The 25,789-nt window shown below is 35.2% G+C and overlaps 1 protein-coding gene across 4 annotated transcripts; it reads left to right on the top strand.

Annotated features, from left to right (window-relative positions):
• LOC137406048 (THUMP domain-containing protein 2-like) lies at positions 1 to 25,517 on the top strand. Of its 4 annotated transcripts, none has more exons than XR_010979833.1 (10): positions 1 to 59; positions 6,837 to 6,961; positions 12,080 to 12,224; positions 16,359 to 16,464; positions 17,991 to 18,061; positions 18,502 to 18,661; positions 19,937 to 20,049; positions 22,364 to 22,570; positions 23,634 to 24,730; positions 24,896 to 25,018. XR_010979833.1 is itself a non-coding variant. In XM_068092566.1 (10 exons), the coding sequence occupies exons 2-10, from the start codon at positions 6,845 to 6,847 to the stop codon at positions 25,089 to 25,091; spliced, it is 1,236 nt and encodes a 411-aa protein (XP_067948667.1). In that variant the 5' UTR covers positions 1 to 59; positions 6,837 to 6,844; the 3' UTR covers positions 25,092 to 25,517. The 4 variants fall into 4 exon arrangements, 3 of the variants coding, with proteins under 3 accessions (XP_067948667.1, XP_067948669.1, XP_067948668.1); XM_068092566.1 differs by having other exon boundaries at positions 23,634 to 23,754; positions 24,896 to 25,517; XM_068092568.1 differs by lacking the exon at positions 24,896 to 25,018 and having other exon boundaries at positions 23,634 to 23,754; positions 24,655 to 24,702.
• The last annotated feature ends 272 nt before the right edge of the window (positions 25,518 to 25,789 follow it).

Raw genomic sequence — 25,789 nt, 5'->3', positions numbered from 1 at the left:
CTGCACAAAATGACTGCACGTGCCTCTTCGTAACATTACCACACGCGATCAAAGTTTTGGTAAGTTTGTTAGGTGTTTTCGGCGCTCTCACAATATTATTCAAATTATCATCGATTTAGAAAACTAACTATTTTGTATTCTCTTTAACTAAACGTCATTATTATCGATAACTAAATCGTTAATACTTGTAAACAAATTCGTATGCTGATATATTTAAATTACTGTTATTTACCTCCAATGTGTAACTACTAATTACATTATACTTCTGCTTATAATTCTGGATGAGGAAAAACAGTCAGAGTGCATGAAGTACCAAGCAAAGTTCGACCAATCCAAATTACGTCTTTGATTTTATAGCAACCAGAAATTATGGACTACGATGATTATGCCAAAATTGTGATCTGACTTTCTAACCTCTCAACGATAAAGTTAGCAATGTTGAAGTAAGTTTTGCAGAATTAAACATTAGACCAAGTCTAATGCACAACATTTTTTGATAAAATAGAAACAGATATAAACGCTTTGCTGTCACATAGGTCTGGTATAACAAATGATATAACAATACCTTTTCAAATATGGAGAAATCTTATGCCTAAGCCGTTAAAAATTTGAGCCAAGCATGTTCTGATACAGTATCAGAGGGGATCGAGGCGATCCAAACGTTTGTTAGTATTCAAATTGGAAAAGAAACAGCTAGGCTTAGTAATAATATGCAATAATAATAAAAGCAATGTTGAAGACCAAAGAGAAAACTTGATAATTTGGTGCATTAGCGATGATCAAGAACTATTTGATTTTGAACAAGTTAATAATTTAATTGAATAAGGCCATCTTTCTTTTAAACCTAACATTGACAATGTAGTAAGGCTTGGGAAAAAGCCCACAAAAGAAAGTAGCAAGACAAGACTGGTTAAGGTAGTTACATCATCAGAGTCTCAAAAGTGGGAATTAATTAGAAGAAGTAATGTTTTAGAACAAGACTGACATTCTGCAAGACTTTACTTAAGCAAAAGTGAACAAAAAAAGGATTTTTTATCGAGGAAGAAATTACAGGAAACCCGAGCTAGGGACAAGCAAGGAATTTACAAAATAGTAAAAAGAGAAATTATAAAAATAGGCATGAAACAGTTCATATCATAAATATATTTCTTGCAAACACTAGATCTATAAAGGGTAAACTAGTTAAAATACAAGCAATCGCTACAAATTTTAATGTATTATGTTTTACGTAAACACATTGAGACACCACATGCAAGTCTCCTGATTTTTGAGGCACACAATAAAATCATATATTGTAAAGATTAAGATATGTATGGTAGGGGTGTATTAATCGCAGTAGATCAAAATTTAAAATCATCAGTCATCACTCCTGAGTTTAACTCTGAAGCTATCAGTGTAGGCCTACTAAACAATACTCACAGTATAGCACTTGGAATTTCATGTATATATTGCTCACCTACCCACGGCTCAGTAAATGACCTATTTGACTACCTACGTCAACTATATTCTAAATATCCAGAAATACAATACATAATATTAGGAAATTTAAATTTACTTGGAATAAATTGGCGTAATATAAATTCTCATAACATCTTGGTAAACAGTAGTGCATTCCTACTATGTTTAAATAATTTAAATTTGCAACAATTAGTTGAGATCCCCACACACATATATATGTAAACTAGCTGCATTACACGTCTACAGGAACAGATTCACGTGGAGCATTAGGTTTATTGAGAGTTGTCTTTCATACTGTAAAACAACTCCAAATATGCAGTCTACTGAAATTGTTGTCCTGATCAGAGAATGCATGCACATATACATGTCAATGTTGGGGAGAACAATGAAAATTTGCAATGTGTCTTACAGCTAGATGCGTGTAAAATCTAGTAAATGTTCTAGATTCATGTGTCCAGATTCATGCATCCGTTCACCCTCGTTCATATTTGTAGTTGACGATTGCGCACTTCTGCTGCTGAGCCCCCGCCTCGGCTGACCAGTCTTTACCCGCCTCGCAGTTGATAATCGCGTTCTTGCACTCGCCTCGCAATCAATCGCCTTGCAATCAATCGGCCCACCTCGCAATCAATCGCCTTGCACTCTCCTCGCAATCAATCGCTTCGCAATCAATTGCCTCGCACTCGCCTTGCAATCAATCGCCTCGCACTCGCAATCAGTCGCCTTGCAATCAATCACCTCGTACTCGCCTTGCAATCAATCACCTTGCACTCGCAACCAATCGTCTCGCAACCAATTGCCTAACACTCAATCGCTTTGCAATCAATCGCCTCGCATTCGCTAACTCATTCATCCGGAAAGCCGCGCCTGGAGACTCTCGCTGTACTCGGGGCGAAAAATGTCTCCCGCGCATCCCCGAGGGACGCCATGGCCCCAAGCCTAGCTGTTGTCCGGGTAGTAAAAAAGTCTTTGCACACAAAATTGATTTGTATTTAACATATAACAACATTTGCCATTCTAACTTTCAAACTACATATCATGAAAGAAGTGTTTTGTGTAGTCGAAATAAATTAAGAGAGAAAATAAAACAACTGTAAAGGTTTTCAAACCAATGTAAATTTAAAATTTCATAACTTTCAGCGACCCATATCTTTTGATAACGTATAGTGGAACCTCAGTTCTCAAACATAATCAGTCCCAGAAGGTAGTTCGAATACCGAGTTGTTCGAGATCTGAAACAATTTTTCCCATTAAAATAAAATAATGTAAATTTTAATCCGCTCCAAGGCGAGAAAACAACTTCGGTAAAGTATTTTTTCAACATTTTACACCATAAGCTGTACTTGTACCTGGGTAATAAAAAAGTCTGCACAAAAAATCTATTTGTATTTAACATATATATAACAACATTTGCCATTCTAACATTCAAACTACATAGGTAACATGAGAAAAAATGATAGGTAATGTATCATGAGAAAAGTGTTTTGTGTAGTTGAAATAAAAAGAAAATAAAAACAACTGTAAAGTTTATCAAACTTTGTCAAACAACTGTAACTTTCAAACTTCATATCATGAGAAAAATGTTTCGTGCAGGTCAAATATATTTTAAGAATAAGACGACTATAAAATGGTCTAGATGTAACAATGAAATAATTAGCAAGTAATAGCTAAATTGAGTCTGTTTTGCTACGATTACAATATGAGATGATTCGGTAATGATACAATTAATATGAACTGAGAAAACAAAATAAAATTCGTAAATATGTTGAATTAATAATAACAATTCTTGCATAGAAGTGTGTGTATAAAAAAGTTACTGTTTAATCAACAGCTATCCATCAAAACTCTGAATACGATGATACCGGTACGACAATATGTTATGTAAAAAAAAATGTTAGTGTCTTTGTCTGATCGGAGGTGAGAGAATCTAGATGCTATTCCCGCTCGAGATAATACAATTGTCCGCGTGAAAAGTATTGACCTTAACAGCGATTTAGCAATTAAACCTTAAGAAAAGCCAGAAATAGAGGTTCACAATAACGGCATCGTGTTTCAGAGTTAATAAAATTTGATCGCCAAATTCTAATATCGAGAGAGTCTATTGTCGATATCATTTTGCCGAAAACAAATTAGCCCTAATACGTCGAGGAGAAAAAAAGCATCGCGTGTCATGAAGCTAAAAGAAAGCCATTGAGTTGAAATTATTATGTCATTTTTGTGTGAAAACGTCAAACGATGAATAGGTTAGGTATAGAAGCATGTACTAACCAGAGATTCCCGTTAATGCGCCCTAGATACGTAGTAGCTGGTAATAGTCCGAAAAGTACGGTACTCTATAAAGCAGACAGACAGATAGATAGACAGACAACGATTGCCGTTTATATAGTAGATAGCATTTTGAGGAAGTTTGGGTGCGCATTTTTCTTCTCGTCGTTCAAGCGTGCTAGTTTAAAGTGAAAAGTGGGTAATGTAAACCGAAGATTGGCAGACGTAATGAGTATCTCCTTAATGATTCTATAGTATGGCATGGTGGCCACACGGTGTAGTGGTTAGTTAGCACATCTGTCTGCAAAACTGCTGGCTTAGAGTTCAAATCCATTGCGAAGAGGTTTTTACGTTCCTATAAATTCATCACTATAACTGGACATACAGATGAACATTAAAATGCTTTCTGAAATACATGTAAAGCGTTTGATGCCGAGTAGAGCTGTAAATGATTACAGCGTTTACTAGGCTGAAGCATATACAGTTTCAATTTGTGAGCTACTTATGCCTGCATACTCCCGTGTTCACTAGCTTACAGCCTTTAACAAATGCTTGAAGCAAGCGTTTTATATAAAATGCTATCACATCTTGTAGACCAATGTAACCTTAGTTTACCTTGAATAACCAACAATAATATATTAGTAGTCTTTATTAATAAAGCCGACTCAAACAATACACTTACACACACACAATGACAAAGTGTCGCAAGTTTGAACAAAATCGACAAAAAACCTGTGGAAACACGTAGCGTATAGGCGGACTAACAGAGACACACGCAATGACATAGTCCTCATAAATGCTGCGTGTTTTTAGCAGTTTTACTGTAGAGTTTGTTCAAACTTCCGAAACATATGTTCCATCCCTTCTGTCAAGTCGCCAAAGATATTTGGTTTTACAACACCGTCTGCTTCCTGAGAACCTGCCTCTTAAGCACCCACTTGCTGGCTCTGATTGAGAAGGAAAAGAAGTCCAGGCATCACTAGACTTACTGCTAGTTTAATATAAACATGAGCAGTTACAACTTTCAGTTCGGCGTAGCGCTATTTTACTTTCAATACATCCAATTCATAATCTATATATATATAAACCTCAGTGTTTGTTTGTGTATCCAGTTCTAGCAACAAAGTTATAGAAATGAAAAATCCACTTCCTATTGGATTTGAACATAGAACCTCCAGTTCTGCAGACAGGCATTTATCGTATACACTACACTGTAAAACTGGCTATACTAAGGAATGAATTGTGCAGATACTATTCCATATTCTAAACTTTCGTGGTTTCACTCAAAACATTTCATCTAGTATTATGCTCGAATTAGGCTAAAATCCTTGGCCAGTAGAAAAATGCTTAAACTCACATGGGCAGCAAGATTATTGCAATCAGTCTGAAGCTGCAGTAAGCACTGCAGCGGGTACAGTATGAATTACACAGAAATAAACAAACACCGTCATCTAAAAGTTAGAATAGTAGATGTGGTTGATATGTGTTGATATATGATTATATGTTGATTGAAAGTAAATACTTTGCGCAAAAACTTTTTTTATTACACAACGATTGCTGTTTATATAGTAGATATACCCTTTCTGACTGTTTTGTTCACAACTTTAATATACCGAAAACATTTGATGCGCGTACAATTTTGCAGATTTATTCAGTCACAATTATATATTTGATTTGCCTTTCCAATTGTTTTGCTCACAGGGAAATTCTAGACTCAGTATGACGCGCGATTTACTACACAAACTAACACATTCAAAACTTGTTACTATCATCATGTTCAATAAGTATGGGAATTCCAATTAATTAGACTTGGAAACTTAAAGCAGGAAAATTATATTTACATATTGAGCTCGAGAATATGATATCCAACTTGAAGAGTAAGACCTTTAGAATCTATCTACTTTATGGTAATGTAGATCATAGCAACATGTATGATCAAGAACTACAAAAAGTAAAGTAATTTACCTTAAGCTTAATTATAACTTACGATCAGTTATTCGTGTACTGGATGGATAAGAATATGTGCATGATGTTCTTATTATGGGGAAGCTATTTGTAGCAGGTCCACATTAACTAAGGTGAAATACAGATTTACCATTTTATTTAAACAATAAAACCATATTAACTTCAAGGTAAAATAATGAACTTGGCCCGACGTAATAAGTTTTGACTGCATATCCATTTCTTGAGCTTGTATTTTTTAGAGACATAAGAGGTTATCTTAACAAAGATCTTTCAGGCTTTTGCTCAGATAGTACACTTGAATCTTTTTTGGCTTCTATTCTGGCTGGTCACCTTTTCTGATATGGTTCCTACATATCATCCAGCATGCATGGTACATTTAACCGGATCAAAAACGTTGCAGATATCCAGCTTTGAAATTGGCATTCTCTGTTGAACCTGTGTATGCTCAACTTGTTGGTCATCCTTTTCCAGCTTATAAAGACTAGTTTACTGGCAATAAATGTTCAAAATTATTCCAGCATTGGGAAGGTAGCTGAGTGGTGCAGTGGTTAATACGCCTATCTGCAAAATGGATTGTCTGTGTTCAATTCCTGTGCGAAGTAATTTTTTTATTACGTTTTTATTATTTTTGATAGGCTTCGGATGGACCGACACAGCTCTTATTATAGTAGAGATTGTAGATGCAGTGTCACGCACAGATTAATCCATAAGAAATGGTGTTAACTAGCTTTTGGCACAGTGAAATTTAAAAATGTCAGATTTTTGTGAAATCAGGTTGTTCACATGCGCTGCCTGTAAGATAGCTGATGAGAGAGTCTTTGAGATACTCAGATTACATCAAGATAAAAATAAAGCATTTTACTGCATTGTTAAGGGTGGCATTGGCCTTAGATGACTGGAGTTGTCTTTTTTCGTTGCAGTATAAATTTAATCACCTAAGTAAAATTGCAGTGGTATGTTCGTTTTATTGATTAATGAAAATAGTGATCACCTTTCACCATAACGACACGCTACACAATAAATATTACTTTTACATTTGTTTGTAGCTTCATGATTACAAGTATAGACTTTTATTTCACGTAATCTAACAGTAAAACATGTAGTTTTATAACTGCGAAAAAAATATATCATTTTATCCCTCCTTTTAGAATTGAACATGTCCATAAGAGCTACACAAACTAAGGACAGTTACATAAACATCTGTGTAACTTGTGGACGTGGGCTGAAGCCTTTTGTACAAATGGAGCTTTTACATTACAAAGTAAACCTCGAGGTATGTACCGTAAAACCTGTATTTGAATATTACCTTTATTTGAACGCCACCTCTATTTGAGCGCCACTATTTGACATTCTGTGTCTGTACGAACCCATAATAGCAAGTGATCAGTAGAAAAGTGTCCACCAAATCGTACTAATAAGGACTCGATTACATCAATAACAATTCATTCGCTTGTTGTTTTTGTTCGTATCAAAGTCCTTTTTCCAACTCCAAGTTTTTAGGTTTTTTTGTTAAAAACCTCGATCGCAACACGGGAGAAATAATTAGTAACTGTATCGCTAATACATGTAGTAGTATTTTAAATCGGTTTTGATAATTCGATGTATGTGAAAAAATGTTTCCCATTTACGATGGAGTACGTGCGACTAGATATTTTGAGCTAAAATTTAGAGGCTATTCTAATTACCATAGTTTTCGGATTATTAACAGCTTTATTATTAACCCTTATATAAGCCACATCTGCTTATTTTCAAAAAACGGTAATAAAACAATACATAGGCCGCACCTTTTGTATAAGCCGCAGAACTCATAACGGTGCTTTTTAACTCGGCCGCAACTTTGCTGATTAAAACGGAACAGTGCCGTTAGGCACTGTTCCATATTAACCGACGCTTATTAACCCAGTGCCTAACGGAACAATACCATTAGGCATTGTTTTGTTTTCTCTTTCACCGCCAGAGGGGCACTAACAGGAGATTCCGGTTAATGCACCCTAGCGGTGAAAGAAAAACCACAGAATAGCCACAGCCGCATAAGCCGCATGGCTCAAAACATCGAAAAAAAGTAGCGGCTAATAGTCCGAAAAGTACTGTACAAGCAGTTTCTCTTTATTTGCGTGAAAAGTGTATACATGTTCTAAAGCGCATCGCGGAAAAGTTTTGCTCTGCTCAAAAATTGTTTGGACGCATGCTAATATCGACTAGCTCAACTGTGCAAAAAATAAGTTGCGGTCAGAAGACACTGTGGAAGGTATTAAACAGCCAGAAGAATATGAAAAGGTTTCAAACAGAAACAACCATCAACGCAACTGACTGAGCAAACGATGCTAATATTTTTGTTTCAAACTTTCAATTTTTGTTTCTGCATGTATTATAAATATAATTTGTTTATGTCACTTGCTCCTAAATATACAGTCATACTTCAACTTACGAGCTTAATGCGTTCAGAGGCTGAGCTCGTATGTCAATTTACTCGCATTTTGGTGCAATTCATTTATATATAGAACAATTAAATATATATTGATTGGTTTCCATACTCTAAAAAAAGCAAATAAAACACTCAAAACAAGATATTGTAACAGAAAGAACATGTTGGTTATTGTCCTTACGTACTACATGCTTTCAAAAAGCAACAAATAAAAAATAATGCAAGGATATGTGATTAATTAAAATGTAAAATTAAATACATACAATAGTAGTTAACACTCGCATTTGCCAGGGAGAGAGATATAAGTTATCCTTCGTTACAACATTTGACTTTGATAAATTTGGATTTTATCAAAGTGTTAAAAGACAAACTTAGAAGCAAACCTAAAAGCAAACTTTCATTTTCAACTAAACGTAATTAAAATTTCTTCGGCGTTCATAGTTTGAAGTTTCTCGCTGGTTGGCGAGAAATTTTTCCTTTTTTTTCGCTTTCACGACTAGCCGGCCGTTTTAAGATAAACCTATCTAAGGACGTTTGCCTTTGTTGCCCTTGCAACATGTTGCGATTAGGACGAACACAGGTGTCGTCACAAATGGTTAATGCACGACCACTAGCCAACTTGTCCGAATGTCTATTAAACAGTTTGGATAGATAGCGCCGGCCTTTTCACATAGCATCGTTTCAGTTACGCTGTCACCGGCCAATTGTTTGTCCAATGCCATCAGCGGTCGTGAAGATCGCTGCACCGTTTAGAAACTATGGTTAGTCCTTTTGCGAACTAAATGCCCTGAATATAATCCTTTTGTTTGATAATTATGAATGTATTTCTGTCATGTTGCCGAGCTACCTCAATCACACATACACATTTCGCATATTTTTCAATATTTTTTCGTTTAATATCAATTGTTATCATTTGCTTTTTCTTTGTATTATTTTTCATTTTACTGGCAAACTTTTGGTCTACGCACAGTACGTTTAATTCACATAAATCTGCACAGAAAATCGTGCACAAAAAACACGGTACAACAGTATAACCTGAGCAGGTGAAAATTACAGAATGATGCTGTTCTCATAAAACACCTCCGGCATACTTGGCAACTGACTCAAGTCCTCGTATCTCAAACAAGGCTCGTATGTTAGTGCTAAAACTTGCTTGAAAGCTGGCTCGTATCTCAAGTTTCTCATACGTTGGAGCACTCGTAAGTTGAAGTATTACTGTATATTTGTACCATTTGATAGTTTGCTATTATTATATAACTGATAAATTTGCAGATTTATAGCATATAATTTGATAGCATGATTGCGGTAATCTGAACTCGGCTACAATGGAACGACGCTTGCAGCTCATCTTCTATTGCGCATAAAAGCAAGTTTTGGCTTCAAACTGTAGCAAGCATCAATGAGTGCAATGAGCTTTTATGCATTCCAACCTTGTTAAATATAGTTATAAAATGAAAATGTGCTTTCAAATTTAGAACGAAATAAAAAACTTTAAAGCTCCAACAAATTGCAACGCAGACTATAAGATCACTGTAGGTTTATTGCAAACAATAGATATTAACTGGTAGAGATGTGTATCAGCTTCTCTGTGCATATTTATTTACAAATCTACGACAAGTTGAAGATAAGTTAGCAAACTTCTCGCATCGAAAAGGGTTAATGTCACACTACACAAAGGAGAGGACAAATTTATCTTCTCAATATTTTGCAGAGGTGCTTGAAAACTACAACACCACCCTTTATTTGAACGCCACTTCTAATAAAGCGCCACTCTAAGGGAATAGTTAAAAAATAGAGCGTCATGGCATTCAAATGAAGGTTTTATGGTAGGTATATGTGCCTAATACATTTGTTTATGGAGAGCTTCAAGTTAACACAACTCCAAAATATTATGTATGTCATAAAATCGGTCTTCTTTTGCTTAAAACTACCAACTGAGTCACCAATAGCTAACGACTCACCAGTCATTGCTAGCTGATGATCAATATTGTTGCTGTTTTTTTTGCTAAATTAGTAACAAAAAGGGTAATTCAAACTGTCAGTTGAGTGCGGTAAAACAGCTAGCACTCCTGACAGACTTCAATGGGCCTTTTTGAATAATGCCGTAAAACTCGCGTCTTAAAAGTTCTATACAATTACACAGGAAGCATCTGTGAGGCACAGTGCAGACTTAGATTTATCAGTAAAATTTCCCAAACTAATAAAGTGCTCCACAGAAGGATTTATTGTGAACTTATCTTGTTTTAGGAAGTTTGAAAACCAGATACATTTAGTTCCCCGAACGCCACATGCACCTCAGATACAAACTAAGGAGATTTTTCTCTAAAACTCAAAAAATGTTTAAATTTGTAGTTATAAAAAAATTCATCACAAAATCCTGTGATGATATAATAAATGATATATATATATATAAGGTAAGATTATATCAGTAATATATAATTTATATGTTTATAGAATCCGCCAATTCAAGTGTGGTACTACATTGATATGCCACCATTGTATTTTGTTACTTGCATCACATGATAGGGAATCATGCATGGCTGATTTTATTACTAATGTTTTTTTTATTTTATTACATTTCGATCTTTAACCTTTTTAAATCTTTCACAGTCTCTAACGCAACTCACACGGTCGTTTTAGATTTCATTAGTTACTAAGTCCAAGAATGGTGTTGAAATAATATATAGAGAAACAGCCATACTTCAGCATACGAATTTAATGCGTTCTGGGACTGAGCTTGTAAGTCAATGTGCTCATATTTCAATGCAATATTTCTTATATAAGATAACTAAAGGCTAATCAATTTATTCACATAGTATGAAAAACCACCTAAAACAGAGTATTACGATAGAAAGGTTTTTTTAAGTTTTTCGAATTCAGTACCTACGCTCACAAAGCGAAACAATTACATGTTTAGTGCTTGTGATCTGGAATAAAATGTAACATTTTTACCTGCAGTATGGTATGGAGTTTTTTATCTTCGAGACAGATGAAGTGGCCAACTACGATGTGAGAGAGACTTGACAGCAACACATTCAGTACACCGGATTATTGTGATGTTATGTAACATGACACAAACTTTGCATTCAACCTAAATGAATTTAGCTTACTAAACACACACATGAAACAAAGTTTCAATCTTTTACTAAACTTGACTTAAATTTTGTCATCTTAATTTTTTATTACCTGTTGCTAATTTGACGGTTTTTTGCCTCACATTTACTAAAAAATTTTAACTAATCAGAATTAAAACTTGTTTCAACCTGATTTGACGAGGAAGGCCGAGCAACCCTGCTCTCAAAAACAGCCTTTCACATACTTGGCCATTTAATTAGCCATTGAGAACCGGCTCGTATGCTCGTATCTCAATGCTTCGTATCTCAAGGCATTAACTTGCGCAAAGTTTTGCTCGTTACTCAATTTTTTTCATATGTTGGGACACTCATATGTTGGGACACTCATATGTTGGGACACTCATATGTTGGGACACTCATATGTTGGGACACTCATATGTTGGGACACTCATATGTCGAGGTATGACTGTAAGATACATAAGAGCACTCATATGTCGAGGTATGACTGTAAGATACATAAGAGCACTCATATGTCGAGGTATGACTGTAACATACATAAGAGCACTCATATGTCGAGGTATGACTGTAAGATACATAAGAGCACTCATATGTTGAGGTATGACTGTAAGATCATATGTTGGGACACTCATATGTTGAGGTATGACTGTAAGATACATAAGAGCACTCATATGTTGAGGTATGACTGTAAGATACATAAGAGCACTCATATGTTGAGGTATGACTGTAAGATCATATGTTGGGACACTCATATGTTGAGGTATGACTGTAAGATACATAAGAGCACTCATATGTTGAGGTATGACTGTAAGATACATAAGAGATGATATCTTGGCTAGTTTGAGCAATGTTTATGGAAAGTTTGTGGTTGTAGGATGATATCAGTGCGGAAGGAAAAGTGTTTGCTACTGCAAAACGATCACTCCTCAAGGATCTTCTCAGTTTGCATTTAGTTGAGAGAGTTTTTCTTGTTGCTTACGCTAAGGGCACTCAAGAGAATCTGCCGTCAACACTTACAGGTATATTTTAGTTATACGGTATACGGTAGCGCTTCTATAAAGTTTACTTCCTATAAAGTAACGTTAATATAACATATAACATAATATATATAAAGTTAATTCCATATAACATAGTGTCAAGTCAGTGCAAGTTCTCAAATTCTATTTGAATAACGAGAATCACAAGTTAGCATTCTCTTCTGTTGCATTTGGGGGAGAGAACAGCGTATAGGGTTACCTTCATTACATCTAGTACTTTAGTACTCTGACAGTCTGCTTTACCGTGAGAGATCATCATCTGTAGATAAAATTCAGAGAAGGAGCTGCACAATTATTCAGAAATACTTGAAGGCGGTCGATTGGTGCAGGTGTTACAGTGTCGACATACTAATCTGAGTGTCACGAATTGGAGTCTCTTTGAAAACTATCTTTCAACTTAAAGCACATCAATTATATCAGTACTTTTATCATATATTTTAGTACTTCAGTGTCTTGGCTAATGAGCCTATGTTCAATACACAAAGAATAATAGAACTATGAAAAACAGAGTGTCAAAAGTATGTCCTGCAATAAAAAAACACTTGAATGTGGTTCCCACAATGTGATGTCATAATTAGCATTTAGCCTTAGGTTGTCGATCCCTTTCGATGCCATCGAAGCTGCGCTTTTCTGTGACACCCGATGCTCTTGAACCCAGAGAGCGCTAATAATAAACTAGGATTGTAGATAATCAACAATGACCGGAGATCGTGCTAACGCCCGACCAATACAAACACAAGTTCTGGGTTACTAGATTTCAAGTGATTGTTAGAGTTTGCTTTTTTCATCCTTTCATTCATTTTAAACATAGTAATTATTATCTCATCGTTTTATATGATGGCATTGTTTGTCCCATACAGAAATGCAGTAGTAGTAGTATTATTATTTGAAGAATTTGTATCGCTTTCCATGTTGTTTTCTAAATATGATTATGCTTCAATAAATATACTCACACAATCTTTATTTCTGTGTATATTATATGTATATATAATACTATATTATATGTACAATCATTCTGTATATATTATTATATTATTTTCACAATATTATATTGTTATAACACTATAAAAATCTGTACAGGAACAATTAAACTCTAGATTGTATTTATACACTCTCAAATATTAATCTTTCATCTTGGACCGCAAAAAGGGGCATTTTTCTGTTTTTGTTTATTTATTATTTTTAATCAATAAAAAGTTCATCCTCATCAAATATACTGTCGTTGATAAAGCTAATGAAATCACATCGATTAAATTGTGACCTGCAGTATGGCACGGCCCTAGGACTATATGTATATTGCATTCTCGCGAGATCACGCAATGCTTGAAATTAATTGGCCTCAGTCGTGCCCCTCAACATCACAATAAAAAGAGAGCGTTAGTGCATAATACCATCAGGAAAACATAGTATGGTGCTTGGAATCTGAGTTATTTATCATAGAAATAATCTGTACACGGAGAGCTAATGACACTGATTCCTTCGTCATCTTCATTGGTTCTCTGGAATTGTTCTACCCTCGCCTGCCACCAGTGTCATTATCGTAGTTGATAAATAAGCGGTAAGAGCACACAACACCGAATATGAAAATTGTGACGTCATAATTTGCGAGTCTATACCATTGAACATTTTTGTGGTAGAGCTCTGGGGAAATCCTATAAACACCAACCAATTTCTGTTTCACCATGTCAAACAATGGATCATTTGAAAGCCAAGATATTGAAGAACCTGAATAAGCTGAAACAGTACTTATGTAATTGATGTGCTTTAACCTTGAACGCTAGCAACGGATAGAGGGATATAGTAAACATAGCTTTACTATATAGTAAATATAGCTTGTACTATATAGTAAATATAGCTTTACTATATTCAGAACAGACACTGCTCTTATAGGAAAGATATGTTTTACTTTATTGCAGTGTACATATGAAACACTTTATTATTATTGCAGTGTACATATGAAACACTCTTTATTATTATTGCGGTGTACATATGAAACACTTTTTATTATTATTGCAGTGTACATATGAAACACTTTTTATTATTTTCCTTTTGGCGAAGTAGACCTCGCTGTCTATAAAAAATCGTACCGTACCTTTTATTTATCTTAAAACTATCATAATAACTATCATAATCATGGACCTTAAACCGAGTGAAAGTGATAAGAAAATGAGAAAATTTGTCGATACAAACCAATAATACTACAGTTACTGCACAGTCGCTAAATTATAGAGTTAAATCTAGTTTTTCGTTTTTGAAAGGTCAAAGGGAAAGTTTGGAAAGATCTTAAAACAGATTAGGCAATTTACTGTATTTTACCGGTCGTATAACATGAAATGCCTTTAACGTAAATGCGCGCAAAATGGATTATTTACATTGAGGAGCGTCTAGTGTGATGTTTTTTCATTGGAATAACTTGAATATGTTATTCCTTGATTGGTGTGTTTACTGATGCTTTCAATATATCTAGTCAGAGATGGTATATGTTTATTTAGTATGTAGTTAATATCTAAAGTTGTAGCGCTTAACACTCAAGTAGATCAGATTAAACCTGTTCTATCCGTTAGTATACCCACATGTCTATGTTATTACTACTATTACATGGGTTAGATAGGGTTATTAATAAAGGGTATGTATAGATATATATATATATATACATTACCCTAGGACACTTATATTTCGCTAGTATTTAGTTTCGTGAGTAGCTCACAGAGTAAAATTTCGAAGCAACTTAATTTCGCAGCTCTGATGAGTGCGAAAATATAGTGATGTGAAAATAAATGCAGTGGAACAAACATAATTGGATTCCTCAGGTTCAGTTCACCGATAAAAAAAAATTTCAATTTGCGACTAGTTTGTAATTGTGAACCGCAGGTAGAATGGTGTGGGCAAGGTCGATAATGCAATTTGATCGCTTGCTGCCATTTGTTTCTTGGACTATCAACAGGCCCGTTTTCACTGGGGCAGCTGGCCGGCTGAGCCGCCCCAACTTTTTGGGAATTTTTTACGATAAGTACAGTCCAACTCGGTTAACTCGCCCTCAGATAAAATGTAACATTTCATCTCAAACACAAGGTCAACTCAAACGGATTTGTTTGGTCAGTTCCAACGCAATGATAAATTCCTTCAGATAACTCGACCTCAACATCATTTATTCGAAAAGTTATTTGCCCAACGGCCATGGACACGGTTTTTATCGCTGTAGAATATCACTTCATTCCAAGCCATAGAGACAAACATCAATTTCTAGTAGTTCTTAGGCATCATTATTATCATCATCAGAGGCAAAATATTTTTGTTAACGACTTTTATAAAGGTTTGCAGAAGATTAAGTTTTATCAAACACCCGCTTGGCCATTTCCCATCGAAAGCGTAAGAGCCTCCGAATGAACTTAAAATAAAATCCGCAAAATTGATCTTTGTTAAAACACTCAAAAGAAAAAGATGTCTTTTTCTGAGCGTTTTAACTGCGGTCATGTTTTGCCTATTTTAATTTAAAAACGTATCGTCAGTCACATCACTTGAAACAAAACAAATCTCAAAAAACTACAAGTTATTGAAGAGGTGTCAGTGGTGAATCCAAACCTTTCCAGAGCCATGCTGCTTGTGTAGTACTGCGAGTGTCAGTGTGTCTTATTTTATTTCAACACACGGTGCTCACTGCATTGATTGATGTCCCTAGCAAACGATAACGCTACTAATGCTGTGTGCATTGACATCAAATTCCTATCATTATAAATCATTCTTAATGGGAAAATAATCATAATTTTTTGCAAAATAATAACGTAATAAATTTTGACAGTCAGATTATTTTGTTGGTTTATATTTTAACGATGCTATGGTGGTCGTTAAAAACGTTAAAATAAATGTCGTTATAAAATTCCATTCTACAGTATCAATGAACAAAGCTATTTAGTTTCGCTTTTTCGCTCGTTTATTATGATAGTTTAGTTTCGCACATGAAACTTTCGCGAGAGGATGACAACGCGAAAGTTAGATGCCGCGAATACATAAGTGTCCTAGGGTATATACTTCAGGAAAATGGTCACTTTACCATTGGTCATGAGTCCATGTCCGTGCAATATAGAACATTAAAATTTATTCATATTAGTTTTTTAGAGTCTAATCTCTTGGTGCTATTGGAGGAACAACTTCCGCAGGTTGAATGGGTGCTCAAGTTATGGAAGCAGGAGTTCTATGATGATGAGAATAAAACACAGCCAAGGTAAGTTGGGGAGACAGCAGACTCATTAAAACATTCATGATGGTGGATGGTGATATTGAACAACAATCTGATACAGAGCTGTGATTGATTGACTCTGTATTGGCTGTTTTAAAATTTATTTTGAAGATTTTAATGCTGACGCAGCAGTATTATTATTATTCATTACTATTATAATTAATGTTGTAATTTATTATAAAGATGTTTTCCAGTAAATATTGAGTAATTATACTCATGTAAGAATGTTAATTTGGAGTTATCAGCACAATATGTTTAATTGAAACTTTAAAAGTTGACTTGCAACAAAATTCCCATTACAGTTATTTGGTATCAAACGATTCACCATGTCTTACTCTGTTGCGTTGTAGGTGCAAAATATGTGGCAATGTGATTACAAGCTCTTAAAAACTCAAAAACGAACAGTTAATCGCAGCTATTAGATTGGAATCCCTTTTTAACACAGCTCAAATGGGACATAGTTGAAATCGATGGCTTCTGTTGCCACTTTTATGCATCATCGTCTGTCGGGATATTTTCACAAATCAATAAAGCCATGCCTATTGTTCTTGCGCGTCTGTTTCATCATCATTGTAATGCTGTCACTTTGAGCACTGGTATATCAAAACCTACCGTAAAACATTTTTTAATTTTTTATCTCAACTCGAAGGAGTGCATATCATCCTCTGATAAACATGACAAGCCTGTTGGTTACCTGTGATAGTCGAAAACTGCTGCAGAAATTTGGCAAGAAGTATGGGTCACATGATGAGATTACGACTAGATGATTAAACCAAGCCGAAACAAAACTAACGTAACGAGCATGTATATTTGATACAGGCTTTTCTGTAGAATCCGAAGCGTTTGTCATAAACTAGTGCTACAAGACATTTTATATTGAGCCGTTTATTGGCCTTTAATTTCACGTGATCAAAAACGATAACCACAATGTTTGAGTACGTCGTCGAAATAAAGAGATTCCAATCTACGGCGCTCTCGGGATGGCTGCGATTAACTGTTAGTTTTTGAGCTTTTAAGAGCTTGTAATCACATATCCACATATGTGGCACTTACAACACAGCAGAGTAAGACATGGTGAATCTTTTGATATCAAATAACTGTAATGTGAATTTTGTTGCAAGTCAACCTTTAACTTCTATGCTTACTCTATTAATCTGTTAGTAGCCTGATGTACTGTCACCTGTTAGCTGCGTGTCATCTCATAGCAGCCTGATGTACTGTCACCTGTTAGCTGCATGTCATCTCACTATAGATACTTCAATAAGTTAAATATGATCTAGATAGTTTAACTGATGCCAGCAGTAAACCTACAGAGAACGTATAAGAAGTCTTGTTAGTGTCAAATGTAAAGTAGTTTTAGTACAACTAGAGCTTTAGGCGTAAGATCATGTGTCTAATTTCTGCTCTAGTCGCAGTTATTTCTTTGCTACAAGTAGAATTAGGAGCAGGCAACTTCCCTACCTACATGTTGATTTGCTAGCAGTGCAATTTGCACGGCTTATTCGTTCCAGAAAGAGGAGACATTCGAGTCTGTCGTCTGACAAAGTACACAATGAGAAGGCAAATGATGATGAGATGAGTGGTGCGTAAGTATTACCTGTATGTGCTCCTCAAACAATGCTCACTTAGTTTAGGTCTGCATTGACAGCAATAGATCTGACATGAAGCAGAGTTTTTCATGGGCTAGATATTACGTATTTTATACTATGTAATAGCTTGCACCAAATAGTCTGGCGCTGTAGATGTGAACAGCCTCGTATAGGTCTAAACTCTAAAATGTTCAGTTCATTCACAGAGATGTCATTGCAAATACCAATTTTTGGAAGCCTCCACAGATTTTGTTCTTCATCCGAAATAAATGCAATGAAAGCTGTCTTAGCTAACACATGTCTGTAATTTCTCATTAGGTTATAAATTTTTGTTTTCAATTGTTCTTTAGACTTGTGAGTTCGGAACTTCTAGAATTTTGAGCTCTTTTCTACTCATAACAGTTGCTATCTTCCAATCTGTTCCAATCTGTAGACATAAGAGTTCGGGCAAGCATTAAGTTAACTGGGGGCTGGCGGTCACGTCTCGACGAAGATAAGTTGCGTAAACTGATTACATCTTTATTCTCTTCCACTGTCAAAGGCTACAGAATAGTTGATGACGAGGCCAACGTGACCTTTAACATTATATGCAGGTGATCCATTTCACTTCTCAAAGCAACGTAATTTATAGTTACACCTGTGAGTGCTTCTATACGTATTTTATTGTAGAATTTTTTGATATAGTTATTATATTGTAGAACTGTGTTGGTATAGCTATTTTAATGTAGAACTGTGTGGGTATAGCTATTATAATGTAGAACTGCATTCAGGCCCGTATTCCCTGGGGCGGCTGGCCGGCTGAGCCGCCCCAACTTTTTAGGAATTTTCTGCTGCTAAATACAGTCAAACCGGATAACTCGCCCTCGGATAAAATGTAAAATTTCATCTCGAACACATGGCTAACTTGAACAGATTTGTTTGGTCTGTTCCCACGCAATGATAAATTGCTTTAGATAACTCGACCATAACTTGGTTAACTCGAACAGTTTTTTGCCCAACGGCTACCGAGAGGGTTGTTATTACTTTAGAATATCGCTTAATTCCAAACCATAGAGATAAACATCAACTTTTAGTAGTTCTTAGACGTCATTATTATCATCATCGGCAAAATATTCTTGTTAACGACTTTTATAAAGGTTTGCAAAAGGTCAGGTTTTACCAAACATCTGCTTGGCAATGGCTCATCGAAAGCGTGGAAACCTTCGGACGAACTTAAAATAAAATCGGCAAAATTGATCTTTGTTAAAACGCTAAAAAAAAGTTTTTTCTGAGCAGTTTAACTGCGGTCAAGTTTTGCCTATTTTAATCTGAAAATGTCCTGGCAGTCACATCACCTAAAACAAACAAATCTCAAATAATAGAAAAATATTTATACTTTCCGATAAAACTTTTTACATGAGAGGCCCTGTTGAGGCCCTACATGAGCGAAACCTGTTGGGGGCTTACACCGCCCCCCCCAAACCCCCAGGTGTTCATAACTAGTCGCCTAACATTTGCCGCCCAAGCTTGCTACCAGGGAATACAGGCCTGGCTGCATTGGTGTAGTTATTATATTGTAGAGCTGCGCTGGTATAGTTATTATAATGTGGAGCTGCAGTAGTAAAGTTATTATATTGTAGAGCTGCGCGGGTATATTTATTATATTGTAGAGCTGCGCTGGTATATTTATTATATTGGAGCTGCACTGGTATATTTATTATATTGTAGAGCTGCATTGGTATAGTTATTATAATGTGGAGCTGCATTGGTATAGTTATTATATTGTAGAGCTGCACTGGTATAGCGATTATATTGTAGAGCTGCATTGGTAAAGTTATTATATTGTAGAGCTGCGCTGGTATATTTATCCTAGGTTTTACATATTGTAGTGATGAGTTGGTGATGTTGGCAGTTCTATTGACTCCCATCCCATTATCAATAAGAAAATATGTGAATTCATTTGGTCTGAGATCTACTGTCTGTGCCGCGATGGTCTTATTAGGTATATAACATCTATTTCTATTACCTAAATGGGTCAGCAGTCTTCGAGAAAATCTTATCTTGGTCTAGGGGAGATAAATTCCAGTGGCGTAACTTTGAATGACCACGTTATAATCATTGTCTCGTCGTCTCGCCATACGCAAAGTTATGGTTTCTATTTTATACAGTTTCTTCTATTATAGAACTAGCTGTACTACCCGGCATTGCCTGAGTAATAAAAAAGTCTTTGGACAATAAATTTATTTTTATATAACATACCATACACAACATTTACCATTCTAACTTTTAAACTTCATATCATGAGAAAATATTTTTAAACAGTTCAAAGGAATTAAGAGGAAAAAGTAACCAGTAAAGGTTTTCAAGCTTTTTCAAACAACTACAACTTTTAAATTTCATATCATGAAAGAAGTGTTTTGTTGAAATAAATTAGGAAGACAAATAAAACAGTAAATGTGTTCAAATGTGAATGTGAAATAATTAGCAAGTAATGACTAAATATAATCTGTTTAGCTATGATTACAATGAAAAATTATTTAATAAATAAAGTAATAAAAAAGTCTAGTTCATTTTTATATAATTATAATTTAATATAATTAAGTATAATTGATTTTTATTTAACATATAACAACATTTGCCACTCTCACTCTCAAACTACATATCATGAAAAGAAGGTTTTTGTGCAGGACAACTAATAATAATAAATTAGAAATAAATAAAACAAATGTTAAGGTTTTCAAACCGCTGTAAATTTAAAATTTCATAACTTTCAGCTTTCCATTCCAGAAGGTTGTTCGAAAACCGAGTTGTTTGAGATCCGAAACAATTTTTTCCGTTAGAATAAAATTATATAAATTTTAATCCGTTCCAAAGCAAGGAAAAAACTTTGGTAAAATATTTTTCAACATTTTGCACCATAAGCTGTACTGTATACCGCATACTATTAATAGAAATGGGTAGACATAGATCGTGTTTAATTTTAACAGGTTTTATTTATGATGATGAAAAAAGAAAACAAAAACAAACATTTCGTATGTTTGGCTCTCGAAAGCATCGAAAACATTAAAGGTTAAAATACAATATAAATTGTAATAAATTTCTGCAATAAAAATTGCAGAAATTGAAAATGAAACAGCAAAAAAATGCAACAGATCAGTTACATCAAAAATCATCGTAAAAAGAAAATATAAACAGCAATGGCACGTTTACTTCACATCTGTAAAGGAGAATCCTCCTGCAAAATAATTTAGGATAACTCGATTAGAGGGGTTATCTCCCTAGCAAATTTCTTCGATAGAGGTGGCGTCGTTTCAGATGGTTCCTCCCTTTTCTTAAAGAAATTATTAAGCGTAAAATGCCTCTTTGCTTGTTAACGGATGTTTCCATGCTGTTTCCGAAATTTTGCTAATTGCATTGCGCATGCTCCGGTTTGGTCGAGAACCGAATTTATGTTCGAGCTCCGAGACAAACAAATCTCAAAATCTTTGGTCGAAAACCTAAGGCTAAAATATTTCGCACGTGCACGGTTTATCTGTTATATGAAAGCATATCTGATCACTATGGCGTTCTAGCTCAGTAGTAGAGCGACCGAAAATGAAATTTGTCAATGTGAATTGGTCATGAGTTCCATCAGAATGCTGAATTTCAATTTTAAGAGCTATAGCCGGAATGACACACAAATTTAGACACATACTTTGAGAAATATATGGGTGTGTCCATAATAATAATTTGACATTTAATGTTATTTGATGCCAACTACGCATGCACATTTACTCCCATTATAAAATTCTTTGAATTAATTGATGCAGTATTTTCTTGGCTTTTAAATAATATAAAATTTACTGCTTTCAAAATAGTAGCTCAGGAGCTATGAAGTACAACTTGCGTAAATGATGGGACATTTGTGATGTCCCAAGTTGGTAAATGTTTATGTAAATATTACAATTATTTTTTTTCTAGTTTTGCTACATATAGCCAATCAGCAATCCCATGTTTTGGCCAAACACATTTTGTGGTGAAATGTCCTGAAACAAACAGAAATATTAATAGTGTTCAAACATACCGTATTTATGCAGGCCATACGGCTATGAATGTTTGCATAGAGCTCATAGAAAAAATGAAGGGCAGACAATAACCATATTCATGGTATAACTTTCCATGAATGTAACTAGTCTTAAACAGGAAGTCATTCACTATTTTCTAGTGAGTTATATTGATCTTTTATTGATTTAAAAGGATATTGTATATCATTGTTTTCTCAGCTATTTAGCTTTGAATTCTAAATGCTGAACAGTGTCTGGTGTTTGGTCGTTTAGCCTCTATCCAACCTGGTGAAATAGTGTTGGATCCTTTGTGTGGAGTCGGAGCCTTGCTGTTGGAGGCCGCTAACATCTGCCCTCATGCCTTTTATGTTGGAATGGACATAGACCAATCACAGATTAACAAAGCGATGCTCAATGTGGAGCACTACCAAGAGATAGCAGCCAATACCTCAATACAGCTTGTTAGAGGTGATGCCCAAGGTACAGTATGTCTTTGAAGTTGTGTACTCTTAATGTATTTTGTTTTTTGAGTTGTCTACTCTTAATGCGCCTTATATTTCAAGTTGTGTACTCTTGTACTCTTAAAAATGAACCTGTACAAAATTTCAGTGGATTTTATCAAAAATTATGGGTTTTTTGCTATAATTTGTGATTGTTTTTTATGTTTGTGGTTATCTGACCGTCAAGATGTGTTAAGATTGAAGTTGACAAAACTTGATCTCGCTTAAAATGCTAAGATTCAAGTAAAGTGCGATTAGGATGTTTGTCGATGCACCTAAGGAGGCAAAGAGACCTACAGAATAGAGATGCGAGACGCTGCAACTTGAACACCACTAGCTGATATCAATAATGAGAGAGACAAGTGGTCGCTCAAAGACAAGCGGTCGCTCAAAGACAAGCGGTCGCTCAAAGACAAGCGGTCGCTCAAAGACAAGCGGTCGCTCAAAGATAAGCGGTCGCTCAAAGACAAGCGGTCGCTCAAAGACAAGCGGTCGTTCAAAGACAAGCAGTCGCTCAACTAGTGACATCATTTCAGTGACGTCATTTGTCTTCTGAGCGTTTTAACCGTGACCAAGTTTTGTCGATTTTAATCTTCAAACATCCTGGCAGTCAGATCACCTCAAACATCAAAAACAATCGCAAATGATAGAAAAATACTGATACTTTCCGATAACTTTGATAATTTTGTGTAAGTCCATCTTTAATGCTCTGTGAAACGCAACTCTATTCTCTGATATATTTTTCTATTCATATCTATTGCCTTTTTCTCTTCATTCTCTACTTTTTGATAATTCTTCAAGTTTTTAATAAGCATTGTAACGTACACAGGTGCTGCTAATTATGCTACATTGTATTCCAATGCAATTCCTCGATACTAAATGTTGTTACCAACCAAGAATGTGTTGGTTTACCTGTATTAACCATAGTTTAAGATGAACTCGGTAGCCTTTGGTCAGAAAGACTTGCTATCTGTACTGAAAACGTTATCTCATATACGCATATGTTCACCTTATTGTTTTGTTATGGTTTTGTATTGCTCCAGGCATTCCCCTGGTGCATGGCACTATCGATGTTATTCTAACAGATCTACCATTTGGACAGAAGCACCGAGTGCCAAGCAGCCTGAGTGCACTCTATGAACAGAGCTGCGTAGAGTTCAACAGGTACTCCTCCGTTCTATTTGCATCTATTCTAAGGTGCTTTCTGCCTTTTGTGGTATAGAGAGTGCAGGTCAAGTTGTTGGCTGTTACTTTAAATTAAATACTTTTAGAGTAAATAATATTTCTTATATTACGTTGCAAATATAGCCATTCGTATATGCAACTCTTTCTATATTGCTTGGCCATGCCTCTTAAAGGTAACCATATGATGTCATGAGACAGACAGACAGCCAGACATTATGCAATGATCTCTGCTATGTTATGTTGGTGCAGCAAAGCTTCCCCTTAGGTACTTCTGGCATACCTGGCTTTGATGTAGAGATATGTTAACTCTTGAAACTAAAAACAGGTGAAGAATTAGTTTTCTTATAAGTTTGGAGTTTTCTGCTCTGATCTTCGTGTTAATATTATTTCTTTAACAAGGTTTTTAGTTTAGCATAAAAATTATTGCTTGTTTTGCTAAGAAGATATAATTTGGCAATATTTCAAGTTCTCTACGACTAATAATGGTGATTTTAACATCGGGAGAAAGTCGGTATTACCAGTGCTACCTTCGTATGCTGCGCATGTTGTTATTTATGTTCTGACCTTAGCGATTACAAAGATGGAACGAGTGTTGTACAGTTGTCTGTTTGTAACAACAGGGCTAGTTATCGCACATAAAAGCTGATTCAATAAGTGCCTTGTGCATTTTTAGTCATGTCGGCTGCTTGTTTAGCTCAGTTTTTGGATTGCCCAATTAAATGCTACAATTTGTTCAAAAATTATATATATATATATACACTATTATTGGGCCGCCATCTTGCATGTGGTTCGCAGATATGGAATGATTGATAAAAGTATATATCTAGTTTATTAATTAAGGAATTAATAACAAGTTCTTCCTTGCTTACTTTATAATAGAAACATTTTGTCTTTGCTTTGAGTTTGACTCGCTGATAATGGAGCTCTGACACAAACTCATAACCCGCTGTTTGAAGTGAGTTCAGGTCAATGCCCAACTTGAGAGATTACTACTCCTATAGTTCAGAATGTCAATAACCAGGATTTTCAATCTCTCCTCTACCTCGAGGTTTAACATACATGTATCACCTAGTTCAATAATGACATTCATCACCTCTTGCATTATTGTCTTCTCTTGTAGGCTGCTATCGAAGCAAGGCCGTGCTGTCATACTGACTGGTAAAAGCATGCTGTCTAGCCTCAAAGCTGCTTGTAGTAAAGCTCGGCTATTTATATCTAGTGAACACTTTGTAACGCTTGGCAGAACTGAGGCTTACATTCTCCATGTACATAAATGTGGGAAATACGAGTTGTCTTCTCATTTATCTACTGATTGATTTGATGAGTATGCTACATGTAAGTTTGTATCTGATTGTGCAATCATGTTATATTTACTGTGGCACATTTAAAGGGAAACATTCCCCAAAAAATCAGGTAGTAGAATAGCTATCAGTCTTTCCATAGTTGGCTTCCGAGCTGATTTGCCATTATATACATGGGTATATATTGTCTAGTGTCAGATGGTGGTTTTTATAAACTTTCACCATATTTCCTTTCATTCTTGCTGATTGTTTTACCTGCTGATTGTTTTACCTGCTGATTATTCACAGTTGCCATGAGATCCACCATTAGCTCCCAACTCGAATCCTTTATAAAATTACTATTTTTACACAAAAATACCTTGTGTTGAGCTCCTGACTATTAGCATGGTTTTTTATTTATTATGGTGTCTATTTGTAACAAGGAATAAAAATTCAGGCAGAGTTCTGCTAATTCATGAAGTTTTAGACTTCAAATTTTGCTTGAGACATTGAACTATGAACTGGTATTATAGCTGATCTCTTACAACAAACTTTCCTTATTGCTGCTTGTTAGAGCCGTCTTGATCAACTCACTTTAAACATTTTATATCGTACAACCTTTGTAACAAACTATGAAAATACTATTTATCAACTGTAGAAAGAGTTTTTATAGTGTCTAGTCATATAACAAAATCTTGCCTTTAGGCCTGGTAAAAAGTTTCAGAACAGACGAA

The sequence above is a fragment of the Watersipora subatra genome, chromosome 10, assembly GCF_963576615.1.
Source record: "Watersipora subatra chromosome 10, tzWatSuba1.1, whole genome shotgun sequence".
In the NCBI taxonomy this organism is placed as follows: Eukaryota; Metazoa; Bryozoa; class Gymnolaemata; order Cheilostomatida; family Watersiporidae; genus Watersipora; species Watersipora subatra.
The sequence above is the reverse complement of the archived record's forward strand: the minus strand, read 5'-3'. Positions and strand labels throughout refer to the sequence as shown.

Excerpts from the sequence above, each read along its gene's own strand:
- LOC137406048 (XM_068092566.1), top strand. The coding sequence starts at position 6,845 with ATGTCCATAAGAGCTACACAAACTAAGGACAGTTACATAAACATCTGT. Across the intron at positions 16,465-17,990 it reads GAGAATAAAACACAGCCAAG|AAAGAGGAGACATTCGAGTC; the intron begins GTAAGTTGGGGA and ends TATTCGTTCCAG. Across the intron at positions 20,050-22,363 it reads TGCCGCGATGGTCTTATTAG|CCTCTATCCAACCTGGTGAA; the intron begins GTATATAACATC and ends TTGGTCGTTTAG.